At 36.7% G+C, this 14302-nt stretch overlaps 1 protein-coding gene across 6 annotated transcripts in view; it reads right to left on the bottom strand.

Moving 5' to 3' along the window:
* The window catches only part of nfia (nuclear factor I/A), a 186726-nt gene extending 177587 nt beyond the window's left edge, over positions 1-9139 (bottom strand). The window contains exon 1 of one of the 6 annotated variants that reach the window (XM_055218426.2): positions 8349-9139. In XM_055218426.2, coding sequence (XP_055074401.1) covers positions 8349-8444 — 96 coding nt within the window. In that variant the 5' untranslated portion in view covers positions 8445-9139. The remainder of the gene's footprint in view (positions 1-8348) is intronic. The other 5 variants (XM_055218428.2, XM_055218425.2, XM_055218427.2 and 2 more) reach the window with 5 other exon arrangements.
* Between the last annotated feature and the right edge of the window lie 5163 nt (positions 9140-14302).

Genomic DNA, 14302 nt, shown 5'->3' with positions numbered 1-14302 from the left:
CGATATATATAGGCCGATAAATATTCATATTATTTTCACAATGAAAAACTCCCAGACCGCGGACATCTTGTCTTTGCGCTAGACTAGCATACTCTTCTTAAGCCCGCAACACGTGTCATCTTCCTGCTATGTCACAGAAAGCACCAATCAAAACTTCACATGGCCAGCAATGAGCAAGTGAAGTGGTTCAACAAACCAAAATAATCCATCATTTATCGGCTTTCATTTATCGGTTTAATTTTGCTATCAGACCGATAACCGATAATATTAAAAATAAGCAGTTATCGGGCGATAACGATATGTTGGTCGATATATCGTGCATCCCTACTTTATACCTACACAATTTATGCCCTTTAAACCAAATCGACTTACAGTTCATTCAAGCTACAGGCCTAGGATCAAAACCCACAACCTTTGCACACCTAACACTATAATCTAACACAGTTTTTCATGGCAAAAAATACAATAATAGCAAGCGTACTGCAGAAGAAATGGTATTGCAAGGCTACTGTAGGTAATAAAGTGTAACATTAAAATCTTTATAAACTTAAAAAGTCCACATTTACACAACAACGTTTTCAACCCAAAATGCACAACTTTTTATGTATTCACTAGGCACTTTAGTGATGACACGGCATATTGAAAATATTGACACTGCATGTAAAATTAACTAGGAGACCAGCAAATATACATACACATACAATCAATACGACAATAAAAATAGCTACTCTGTCATAGGTGTAGTTTACAGATCACAATCTCATTAATTCAGAGCTCAAAGAGGGATATCTCCTCTACCCGGGTTCACCAAAGAGCCAAAAAAGGGAGCATCTTCACTCTTATTGTCATAACATGGCATCAGACCGGCCCAAAGACCCAGCTGTCTTGGCCAGTAGCCATGGATCTCTGGGGGAGAAAGTAAGGGACGGAGCGCTCGGTCGAATGAGAAACAGAAACGAGGGGGGCGTCCTGCGAAGATCAGCGTTATACGGAGTCCCATGCCAGAAATAGAAAAGGGTCCTTTTTCTCACATAGCGACCCTTAACCCCCCCCCCCCCCCAGACTGCAGGGATTTCACATGCATCTCTTCCACACAATTGATCCTTTCATTCCAAAGCACAGACACAGAGAAGGGCTTAGATCAGGAGCGGGGGGAGCAAAGGTATCAGCGAGACGACAGAACAAACGTCGCACTGATACTATCAGGTCAAATACAGACGAACGCAAACACTTTGAATGTACGGGAAGGAATATTTATGGCAGTCGGGCTATTTCATCCTCATCCCTCATTGCATGATTAGAAAGGCCATTTGGCCTTGGCAAGGGTATAGGTGTCACATGGCAGTGACAACCTGGCCACTGGGAGTAGCCATCAACCTGTCTACTGCCCTTTAATGGAGAAATGTAGCACGTTATACATATAATATGCATAAAGTGTGAAATAAGTGACAAGACTGCATATTATAGACATGTAAGGAAAAAAATAATTAAGAAATTCCTTTATCCTAATGCTCTGAAAATCTTTTCTATAGATGAATATACAGTTTTAACGTTCAGTACAATTAGTACCCATATAAAAAACCTGTCAAGTATCACTATTTTAACAGTAAAAATCAATTACGGAGCATCTATTTTTTTAAAAGCGTACAAAATGGCCCCACATATTTGATAAGACACAAAGGTTTTCCTTTAATATCTTGAACTGACTCCAAATTCAGCTTCCCTCACTTCCTCGTTTTTTTTTTTTTTTACGCAGAACCTCATCCAAATCTTCACGTCTCTTGATAGAAAGCCAACAAAACAACGGCGTGCCAAGTGAAAGCTTCAGAGAATGCTAAAATTCACCTGTCAATATCGTCCGAGCACATCATGCATCGCTACGTTTATTAATTTATTCTAACGCGCATTTCACAGCTTCAGGCAGTTTTAATAAGCGAAAAAGTATAAATAAATCCACGGGATAAAACGAGCTCTTGGAACTGGGCACAAACCACTAGGCTCCTAAATCTGCACTGATATACATCACATTGCAAAAAAGCCAAAGGCGCCCTGAAGCTACGTTTTTTGCAAAAGACATTAAATATACGAACGGATATTAGAGCCTTTGTGTAAGTCAAGCAGAATGTCCGGTAGATACTACAGAGGCACCAGAGTAACTATTTTTACAAAATCAGACATTTTATAATGCTGGGTACTGCAAATATATTACATAGAAAAAAACTTGACATATAGACACAAAAAATCATGACATCAAATCGCTACAATTGTGAGACGGGGGCTAGTTGTCACAAGGTTTTACATTTAAAGTCCAACAATATGTGTTTACTGTTGCTGTGGTTTGTACATTGGTTTCAAATACCTCTATGATTACTATAATTTTAGTGAATTCAACCCTTTTAAACTAAATACCAACATTATAATTTTGTAATAACTCGTGGGAGAACAAAACCACACTAGTATACTTTAAGCCAAGGAGCAACTATATAACACTGGAAGATTTTAAACAAAAGATTAAACTGTAAAGATTTTTTATTATGAACATATGAACACACAATGAGTTGCAGTTTCTGGCCAGCTACAGTAGTTGGTTTGATATGCTGGTATATTTGTATTGTTTTATTAATTATATTATTTCATACGTTTTTTACTGTTTGAATTTCACAAAATATCTACATGGGTTCTTAAACGACAATTTTATGTAGTGTGACAAACGTTGTAAAAATAAATATGGTCAATAAAGATCATTGTGTTCAATAAACTGCACTATTTTTCTGTGCAATAACAATGAAAATGTTACTTATAGTTAAAACTTTAAGGCAGTGGTTCTCAAACTGTCCTGTGAATGCAAAGAAAATTTATGACATACAAGATTGCAAAACGTAATATTTGAATTAAAGGAATATTCCATTTTCTTAAAAGAAAAATCCAGATAATTTACTCACCACCATGTCATCCAAAATGTTGATGTCTTTCTTTGTTGAGTCCAGAAGAAATTATGTTTTTTGAGGAAAACATTGCAGGATTTTTCTCATTTTAATGGACTTTAATAGACACCAACAATTAACACTTAACTCAACACGTAAAAGTTTTTTTCAACAGAGTTTCAAAGGACTATAAACGATCCCAAACGATGCATAAGGGTCTTATCTAGCAAAACGATTGTCATTTTTGACAAGAAAAATAAAAAATATGTACTTTAAACCACAACTTTTCGTCTAGGTCCGGTCCAGCACGACCTAACGTAAATGCGTAGTGACGTAGGGAGTTCACATGTTACATATATAAAACGCACATTTGCGGACCATTTTAAACAATAAACTGACACAAAGACATTAATTAGTTGACATACAACAATGTCGGAACGGTCCTCTTTCAACACACTTGTAAACACTGGGGCGGAGTTTCGCATTCGTCCTCTGTGACCTCTTGACGTCATGACGTATTGGGTGGGGTCAGATGGCGCATCACGACCGGATCTACATGACGAGAAGTTGTACTTTAAAAGTGTATATTTGTAATTTTTATTGTCAAAAATGACAATCGTTTCGCTAGATAAGACCCTTATGCCTCGTTTGGGATTGTTTATAGTCATTTGAAACTCCGTTGATAAAAACTGTTAAGTGTTGAGTTAAGTATTAAATGTTGGGCTCTATTAAAGTCCATTAAAATTTGAAAAATCCTGCAATGTTTTCCTCAAAAAACATAATTTCTTCTCGACTGAACAAAGAAAGACATCAACATTTTGGATGACATGGTGGTGAGTAAATTATCTGGATTTTTCTTTTAAGAAAATGGACTAATCCTTTAAACAAAACATATTTAATTATACAATTTAGTGCTGTTGGTTAGTAGCCTTATTTTTCTGAGATTTAAATACACAGAATTTATAATAAATTAATTTATTTTATAAAATGTCATAAAACCGGGGCCTCTCTGGCATCATTTCAGGGGGCCCAGTTTGAGAACCACTGCTTAAAGGTATTTGTTTACTTCTACCTATTTTGACTTCTTATAAAGTCATCTAGTCCTAGTCTCCCCTACATCAAAACTCATACCAAAATATATATTTAGTTCACCGAAAACACGTACTGTAATAGCATTGCTCTTTAAAGGAAAACACCACCGTTTTTCAATATTTTACTATGTTCTTACCTCAACTTGGACGAATTAATTCATACCTTTTTTTCAATGCCTGCACCTTAATCTTTGTACAGTGCATCGTGAATGTGTTAGCATTTAGCCCCATTCATTCCTTTAGGATCCAAACAGGGATAAATTTAGAAGCCACCAAACACTTCCATGTTTTCCCTATTTAAAGACTGTTACATGAGTAGTTACACGAGTAAGTATGGTGGCATAAATATAAAACTTTTGTTTGGAGCCATAGGAATGAATGGGGCTAGGCTAAATGCTAACACATTCAAGAAGCACTGTACAATGATTAAAAGTGCACGTATTGAAAAAATATAGGTATGTATTAATTCATCTAAGTTGAGGAAAGAACATAGCAAAATATAAAAAAAATGGTGGTGTTCTCCTTTAAAGGGGCTGTAGTCACCCATTCAAAACTATTCTGACTCCATCAGGCAGGCAATGAGTCACTCAAGGCTGGTAATGCAAAGCACATTAACAGATTGAGAGTCACTGTAAGCTCAGTGTGCACCCAGCACTCCTTCACCGAGCACCAGCCTTCGCTCTGGAGGTCTGAATGAGTCGGATAAAGAGGCTGCTCCCTCGCTTCAGGGCTCGGCCTGGAAGTCCCTGAGCAGAGACGCTGAGAAAGCATGCAGTGCTCAGGAAGTTCAAGCAGACAATTTTAATCCTCCAATTTCCTCCTCTCTAATCATTTCTCCGTAGTCCACGGTGGAGGACAAATTAGAAACATCTTCCACTTCGACATGACACACGCTCGAGCACGCCGTCCAGACAACAGGCAGCAAAACGGGACGTGGAGTAAAACAAGGTGTCACAATCGATTTGCAAATGCCAAAACAGATTTGTTTTAAAGTTTCGTTATGTGAATTTAGCGTTCCGACAAAGGATAATTCGTTTCAGCAGACGGAAATAAATAAAGCGGCGGTGTTTCTTTAAACTATTTGGTTTAACATAAAAATTATACATTTTTATACCTTGATTACCCTTTATTCATAAATGTCAATTTGTTCGTTATTCTAAAAATATACACATGAAAAAACAGTAACAATACATTAAATAATTTATAATTTACATAAAAAGATAAAGCAGCCAGGGCATCAACACGTGGTAATGAAACATAATTACCATTTTGGAGTCGTATAAATGATTAAGTTATAATAATCTAAATGCAATAAAAGAAACGATTGCAAACCCATGCATCATTTATTCTCTATTAAATACACGCCAATGTCAATCATCAAGGTCGCCTTAAGACCTTAATTTAAATTGTTTTACATTAGACGGGTACAATAGGGACAAATATACGTTTTTAATTTAAAATGAATGCAATACAGATTTAAATTACGTATATATTTAACTTGCAAATTTACACAGAAGGCTTAAGTAACCCAACAGTGTTTTCTATCTATTTTAACCTAATTTTGTAACACGGTTGACACCAGTGGAAGATGGCACTTATAATGATCTTCTGCCTTCCGACACATTAGTGCCTCTCGGGGGTGTCTGCTCACTGACAAGCAGATTAAAGAAGTGCCAATTGTACAGAGGATAAAATCTCATTAGCCCCTCAGGTGGTACGAGATCCCATCATAGCGGCATTAGTGCACTGGTGAGTGGACAGCACTCGCGATCTGCCACCCTAACCTCAAGCACCTTAGGAATCGGTGCGGGGTTAATTGTGACAAATAATTTCAAGCAATGAAAATAAGCACTTGTATCACATATCACTGTATAAGGTTTGATATACACATACAAACGGCCGAATGTGATCTAATTATTAGCAGATTTCGGTGTGTAGCTTTCTTATGCTCTTTAAAGATCCAAACTTATTAGTTTTACAAGTGATCTGCTAAACGTGTACAGTACGTCCAAATGTGACAATCAAGTGAATTATTTTGATTACACCAAAGCAAAATCTTAAATCGGAAATAATTAATTTATGTGTTGATTGCATTAAATTGGGTATATTTTAGAATAACATTAAATACAAATCAGCTCATTGGTTGTCGGGATGGAAAAGAAGAAAAAAATGGAAAAAGTTGCCAGGTTTTAGCAAGGTCCTGTCTTTGAATGCATTAATTAATTTGCTTAAAAAATAAATGAGCATCCATCGCTACCAAAATTTTTTTCAATTACTATGTTTAAGCTCTAACAGATTTATTAGTTTATTTTAAAGACTAAATATAAAACAAACAAACCAAATAAACAAAGGAATTTGAATAATACATTTCTGAACCAGGCTGTCTTTAAGATCCGAATAGGAAAAAAATAATTAAAATAATATAAAAATGTATGCAAATTTGTAAAAATTTGTAGAAGAAAAACAGGGCATACAGATTATATTTAATTTTATATTATATTACATTTAAAATATATTTTTGCTGATATCGGTGTTGAAGCTGACTACACCAAGTATACAAAACAAGACATACAATCTTGATCTAACTTTAACCATACAATATTTTACATTAGGACAATATTTGTAGTGTAACTAGTGACAATTTAACTATGTAAAGTCTACATTATGTTAAATACACACAATATTTGCAAATTATGCATGTGTTTTTTTTATTTAAAGCATTAAATCTGAACAGACAGATAAAACAATTTGAAATCCTAATTAACTACATAATTTTATAAATATATTTTAATGCTACAAAATTCACATTACACCCCATTCATGTTGCCAAATCACTAAAAATCTCACTTATTATGATAAAAAAAATTTGGTAGGTCTATGTGTCGTGCAATGGGACCGACATTAAGAAACCAAAATATAACCCAAAATGAAAAAAATTCAACTACTTAATACTAACAAAATCACAAATCAAATGTCTAAAAACGTTTCTAATCAAGCTGAACTGACAAAATAAAGCTAAAAAGGACAATCCTCAAAGTTTTGATCTGCAGTCTCACATTCCCACGATCCCTCTCAGCTCAGACCTGGTCCAACTACACATCATACAGAAGAATTTGTACACATTTGCACCCATCTCGCTTAGCCCTCAACGCAGATCCAGAATATAACATTTCCCCTTCTTTAATCTAGGTACTTAAGCAGTTTCCTATAAAGTCAGTAAAGCTATGAAACACGTACTCCAGTTTCTCTCTAACCAACTTTCCTCACCGGTGCCGCACAGGGAGACATGCCGGTGACCCGGGTGAGGTTGCAGGAGGGGAAAAGTGCAAGGAGGGGGGATACGCAATCTAAGATCTGTACCCCTAGCCGGGAAATTATACAGTTATTGTCCCAGACCAACACAAGCACTTTTTATTTAAACAGTTATGTCAGACATGTAAGTTAGTTAAGAAAAACGCAATTATAATAATGAAGGTAATAATAAAGACAAGGATGCTGTTAAAGTTCAAGCCGGGTTAATGAATCATTGCCTAATGAATACGGAGCGTTCCAAAAAGCCTTTTATGTACCCGACGCGGCTCATTTGTAACTGCCGGCCACAATAGACTATTGTGAATCTTTACCCCTCCTCATCTCTTTGGGATCTACAAACCAAAGTCTTTTTTCCCTCTCTGCCCCTCTCCTCATTTCTGTTGGAGCGACAGTAATGTCAAAGGTTGTCTGGCCTCGCTGACCACAACAAGCAAGTTAATCTGCCCCGGCACAGAGTACGTGTTGTCCCAGGAGTTTTTTTCTTCTCTCCACGCTTTAATTGCGGCGACGGAGTGTCATAGCTGAGCACCGTGTCTCGCACTCGTGCACCGACCGACCACGCGTGCAACCCGGGCACCCCAAAACCTCAGCGTAAACAAGGGATTAAAGGAATCAACACAACTATTATTTCCTACTTTGGGATCTGTCGCGAAACTTCATGCGGAAAGCCGGGACATACGCTGGGAAAAGCTGCACGGGACGTCTCATTTGCGGATGTGGAGTGACAGCAGAAAAGTTATGAATGAATGGGTTAGGTGAGAAAATTATCTGACAATCTTTTGTTTTTAAGTGTTTAAAAAAAGGAACTACGTGTCAATTGTTGTGACATCTTTAACAAAGTGGACAATTAAATCGAAGCAGATTAAAGAGACAAATGTTAAAGGAATTACAAAGAAGCTGTTATGCAAAACAAAATACAGGAGATAAACTAAAATATTCGTCGATGGAGGGAATGTTCTCTTTAAAAAAAATTTTTTTTAATGATTAAGAAGAAAAATAAGTCTGGACGCTGCCAACTTACCATCCACCAAGTCCTGGCCGAGATGTCGTAGCAGAGCTGCCATTTGATGGAGCCTTCCGTGGTTTTTGCTGCCATTACGCTGTCAGCAAGCTTCATCTGATGCTAGTGCACTCACCGGAGATAAGACACCTAATTGAGAAAACATTTGCACTGGCATGTTGGGCAACATGTAGCCCACTCCATACCATATGGAATCATGGGTAAAAAAAAATCCTTGACAATGAACCAATCTCACGCAGACCCCGTGGCAAGGTGAGCGGCAGTCATCTGCTCACAGAGCGAGCGGTCCTTAAAAAAACACACCACAATGATGAGCCCTTTTTTTCCACATCACTGGGTGCCTGAGGTCCTTTCTTTTCCTTAATTAGGGCTTGAGCTTCATCGCCGCTACCACCATCATCATCACTATCACAACCCTGTTGACTTAAGTCTGTTCGATGCCTTCTTTTTCTCTTTCATTCAGATCTTTTTTTGGAGAAATGGAGAGATTTAATAGGACAGAGTCAGGTTGCGGGAGTTAGGGGAACGGACTGATGCGCCACAGGCTATTAGCCTGAAATTCAGCTGGACAGATGGAACTGCTTAAAGACTATCATGCGATGTTTTGTTTTGGACTTCTTTCTCCCAGAGTTCCTTCTGCCGGAAAAGTTCACTTTTTTGGCAAATTCATCTTCAAAGAGTAAAGCGTAAAATGAAACATATTTAACGGATATTGACAGGTCACCATGTTATCAACTTTTTCAATCCTCAATTTTTTCTGCATTAAAGGCGTCATTATAATTTACGATGCTTGCGCTTTTTGTGAGTATAACCACTGTACGTTTCTACTTTTAGATAACACTTTTTTAATAAAAAAAAATTATTAATGAGTATTTTATCTCATATGTATAATTTTACATATAAACTTCAAAATACTTTTTTTTTAAACAGTCAGCAACATTTACAGGACTACTATCTGCTTCAGGTTTCTAAATAAGAGGAATACCTAAGAGGGAGAGACTAACCATCAAACAGTTCTCCCATTGTGACGATGGCTGAGGAATGTGATTTGGCCAGAGATTTTGGGAACATTAGGTGGGGAGAGGAGGGAACGCAGGTAACCAGTACCTGTGTGGGTTACTAAATCCAAAAGCCAGCATACGGTTCAGAGAGGTGCAAACCCGCAAGCAGGTTCAAGCAAACGGCTGTCTATTTTTTTCTGGAGCATCTGAAAATACACAAAATATACAACAACAGAAAACATGTAAGAGGTTATTTTAAGTCATTTATAATTAAGTACATTCACAAGGCTCTTAAATTATATAAGCCATTTAAAAAATATCTTATTTAACCATACAAATATTTAACCATAACAGCATTTTTCATTGTGAGATGTCCAAAAAAGAGTGCCTTGACTGCGCTTTGGTTTAAAACGTCTACATAAACACCCAAAATAAAACTATGGCTGCTATAATGACACGCTCAGTGAGAAATGACAGCAGAAAGTCTTGCTTAGATAGGGATGCGAACAAAACGACAGGAGTCTGGACACCATCCCTGAATGGGAGCGGTGCCATCCGACCAGCTAGAACTGTTTACTGTATACATCTCACAGGTCATCAGGGTGCACACACAGCCAAAAACTGGACTGCACAGGAATGAAATTAAAGCCTGTGGTGGTTACAAATTTAACTATGCCATCTATCTGTTTAAATAGTACTGCAAAAGTTGAAAAATCACAGTAAGACATAAATGTATAAAATATACATATAAATTAATTATCATTAAAAATTAAACACTAACCTTACAGTACATTTATACACAATAGGTAGTACATACAGTACTTGTCAAAAATGTTAAGACATTTTAAATTGCAAATAGACAGCTACAGACTTGACACATACATTTACTGTAACTGCATAAATATTAACAAATAAAGATGACAATATTTTACATGACATTTACATTTATGTATTTGGCAGGCGCTTTTATCCAAATCGACTTACGGTGCATTACAAGGTATACTTGGACTGATAATGCAATACAGGAACACAAAACTGAAACAAAACCAACACAACCTTTAAATGCAGTACAGTATAAATCATTCACTGAAATGGAAAGAGGTAAGACTCGTCTGTTGCATTCCCAATTTGACCAGTAGGAGGCACTATTGTACTGATCTGACCTGCTTTGATAAATTTTGCTCACAAGTTTTAATCCAGCACTTTTCTGCAACAGTTTACATCATAACCTAACACAATATATTAATAAGGTACATACCTAAACAGAAATGAGCAATGGGTCAAGAAACCAAATATCGAGGAACATGTCACTCAATTTAGAGAAAGTTCAGATTAAAAAAGTTCAGATGCGAAACCCTGACATGTACTTCTTACATGTTTTCTTGTAAATGACCATTTTTATCAGACTCTTAATGCCAACAAACAAGTATTTTTCAATTGCCTGAGGCCGGGATTAAGCAGATTTGAAGGGAAAGTATTGGATAATTGTCTAATACATGCCGAGAGCATTCGGTTAATATCATAATCTCATTTTTGATGTTTATCGGCTTTTGTATATCTATATAAAACCCTTAACCTATACAGAATAAGAAACGTGTGTTAAAGCAGTAACGATTTGAAATAACGTGGCCCTGTAGATCTTGTACATAAAATGCACTTAAAAATACTTTTGAGTAAAGTTACACATTGGATTTAATTCAAATTACACAACATCTGGTTTTCTTTCATTACTCTGGGATAAACTTTACAAGGAAAAACTACCCTGCCACTTATCATACTGCGTCCAGCTTTATAACAGGAAACGTAGTAAATCAAAGGCAGATCAGAATATTATATGCATAGATCTATATTATACATAAAGCAATCAAAACTATTTTGTGGAAAACTCAGAATAGACCATAAACCATGAATCACATATTAACATTACTAAACATATTTAAAATTACAGATATGACAAATTCATTTACCAACGCAAATCATTCCCTATAAGCACATTTAACCCTATATGGTGTCATTCATCACATTTTTTCTGTTGCAGACTTTATACGCTAAATGCTTTTTAAATGTTTAAATGGTCATGTTTACACAACATATTGTAAAATTAGCAGAACACATTCATTGTATTTCCTGGCAAAACAGGACGTTAGCAACCAATTCACATGCCATAATATAATCAAACATCATCAATTCAACAGATGGAAAAGTGTTTGCGTTTCTGTGCATTCGGTAGTAACTTAAAGAAATAAAATCAATATGAACTGGCACAACAAGCACCCACGTGAGTGACCTCAGCACCTCACAACAACTATTATTTTTATTACCATCCTAAAAGGTCTAATTCAAGACTACAGAAAACTTCTAGCTGAGCGAATCTGAGCTACCACATGAGGTACAAAACATTGGACAAAACCAGAAAGCACCCATACAAACAAGAATGTTTATTTCCATGCGTTCGCCACTTTGATTGTTGGCAGATGCTATTGTGTTCCAGATTATTAAACTGTAAAGGGAAATGCATGAAGCCAAATAAATGTTTCCTCGTCGTTGTCTGTGGTCTTGTTAGGCTCTATATTACTCAGCTGGCATGACTGGTAAATTAAACATCTTTAGAATATCTCAAAAACAGATATCGCACTACTTAACCTGCCGAGCGTTCACATGAGATCCTATTGTAAGTATTGTAGGCAAGGGATGACAGAAATGCAGGACAGAAACAGACTTTAAACCAGACGGCTTGTCACAAAAGTGTAAAAAAAATAAGCTACCGCTTGAACTGGCTGAACACTTTTGAAGAAAATGCTAAACAAAGAAAGTAATAGGGACCTGATGCAAATGTGCTCCACCAATTAAAAACACGCAACAAATTTATCTGCCTTAGCCCATTTCAATTTGCCAGGGGACGCCAGTTTTTGTTTACTTCATATATGTGTGTGTATTGTGTATAATTATTATGTATATATAAACACACACACACACACACACATGCATGTATAATTTTAAAAAAGTGTATACATTTAAGGATTAGTCCGTTTTCTCAAAAAAAATCCAGATAATTTACTCACCGCCATGTCAATTTTTTCTCGACTGAACAAAGAAAGACATCAACATTTTGGATGACATGGTGGTGAGTAAATTATCTAGATTTTTTTTAAGAAAATGGACTAATCCTTTAAGTATTCATATTTATATACAGTATAATATATTATTATAATTATATATACATATAAATATTTATTTATTTCTTAAATATAAACATGCATGTGTGTTTATATATGCATAATTATTACACAGTACACACACAAATATATGACTTAAACAAAAATGTTTATTCTGCAAACGATTAGTTGCGATTAGTTGTTATGCAGCCCTAGTAATCAATGAGATCCTGAACAATTCACCTGGGCTGTGCCAGATGCATTCAAAAGCACTGCTTTTACAATTTGGAGTCGAGATGACATGTATAGCTTTGTGAAGAGAGCTAAACATTAAGAGCCATGTTTACTAAATGGGGCAAACTTGCATGCGAGTGCAATCCAAAAGGCACTGATAAGAGTGGAAAATTTTGCAGGTGATTTACTGACAAGGTGGACGCTAAAGAACATGGGCACAAACATCTAATTTCTGTAATGACCAACACCATTTAAGAAATGCATTTCTTAAATAATGCCGCAAATAGCAGCAAACTGATGAGCGCAAACCCAGGGCTCCAGACTGCCACCAAAATTTGAGAGTGTGCCACTAAATTTTACATCCAGTTGCATATGTGCGACCAGTAAATTTGACCTTTTGTGATGTGACACTGAATTTGAAACAGCACATTGTACTTTCTGCATCTATCATTAAAGTATTTATTAGTAATACAGTGGAAATTAGTAGCAATGTTAATATTTGGTTAGCATGTTGATTTACAGTGTGTGCCCCTAAATTTTCTGGTAAAATTTTTTGTTGGGGACCACTGTGCTCCTAGTGAAAAAAGTTAGTCTGGAGCCCTGTAGTCTCAGATGTTTTTTATACACTTTTCTGGAAACCCTGTGAGAATGTCAAAGTCGTCTATGATTGGTTGAAATAAACTGGATTTCCAGGACACACGAGTGTCGTGATTAGTTTCGGTCCATGGAAAACAAAGCTCTGACGTTCCATTGAGGAATAGAATCAGTCGTGTTCACATCTGACCAGTTATCATAATCAGCTATAGATTGGATTCTCAAAAATATGCAAAGATCGCGGGCCGTGGCATAGACTCTCTAAAAGACGTCCAAGAGTTTTGCTTGGGGCAGTTAGTGGAGTCAAAAAGTTCGGTTCTCCTGAATTGCTTGTATGTGTTAAAAAGTGGAGAGATATGCTTCAAACAGATGTTTAACGGGAGCGTCTCATTGGTGTGGCTGTTGATGAAGTGCACAACGTTGTTCTATGGTGAGTAATGTTGTTGCTATTCGGTTGCGACTGGTTATTTCAATAACTGACTTGTTGCCAGCCGGCTCGTTATTGTGGGGAGTCCGAAACATGACGGTAGACGAAACAAACTGTGATTGGTTGTTTGACATGTCGGTCAAACAGCTTGTGGGCGGGCTTTGTCCAGAAAAAGCAGCAAAAAACACCCTGGCTACGCGAGACTAGAACCCCGAAGTAGGGCTGCATAACGATTAATTGTTTGCAGAGTAAAAGTTTTGTTTACATCATATATGTTTCATAATCATGTATATAAATACACACACATGCATGTATAACTTTAAAGCGTAACTAAACCCCTGGTCAGAGCCTGACTCCACCCACTGGCAATATTTGAAAAATGCAAGAAAAGTGGGCAGATCCCAACGGAGATAGAGGGGACGAACTAAGCTCGTACCAAGCATGTGGTGAGATCGTAACAAGGGCGTGGTGAGCTTGAACCTGCTTACGTCACGAGTTACTTTTTGGACCCAACATCCAATAGGAAAATTCAACTGCAGTGGC

This window comes from Misgurnus anguillicaudatus, chromosome 23 (genome assembly GCF_027580225.2).
Source record: "Misgurnus anguillicaudatus chromosome 23, ASM2758022v2, whole genome shotgun sequence".
Classification (NCBI taxonomy): domain Eukaryota; kingdom Metazoa; phylum Chordata; class Actinopteri; order Cypriniformes; family Cobitidae; genus Misgurnus; species Misgurnus anguillicaudatus.
The sequence above is the reverse complement of the archived record's forward strand: the minus strand, read 5'-3'. Positions and strand labels throughout refer to the sequence as shown.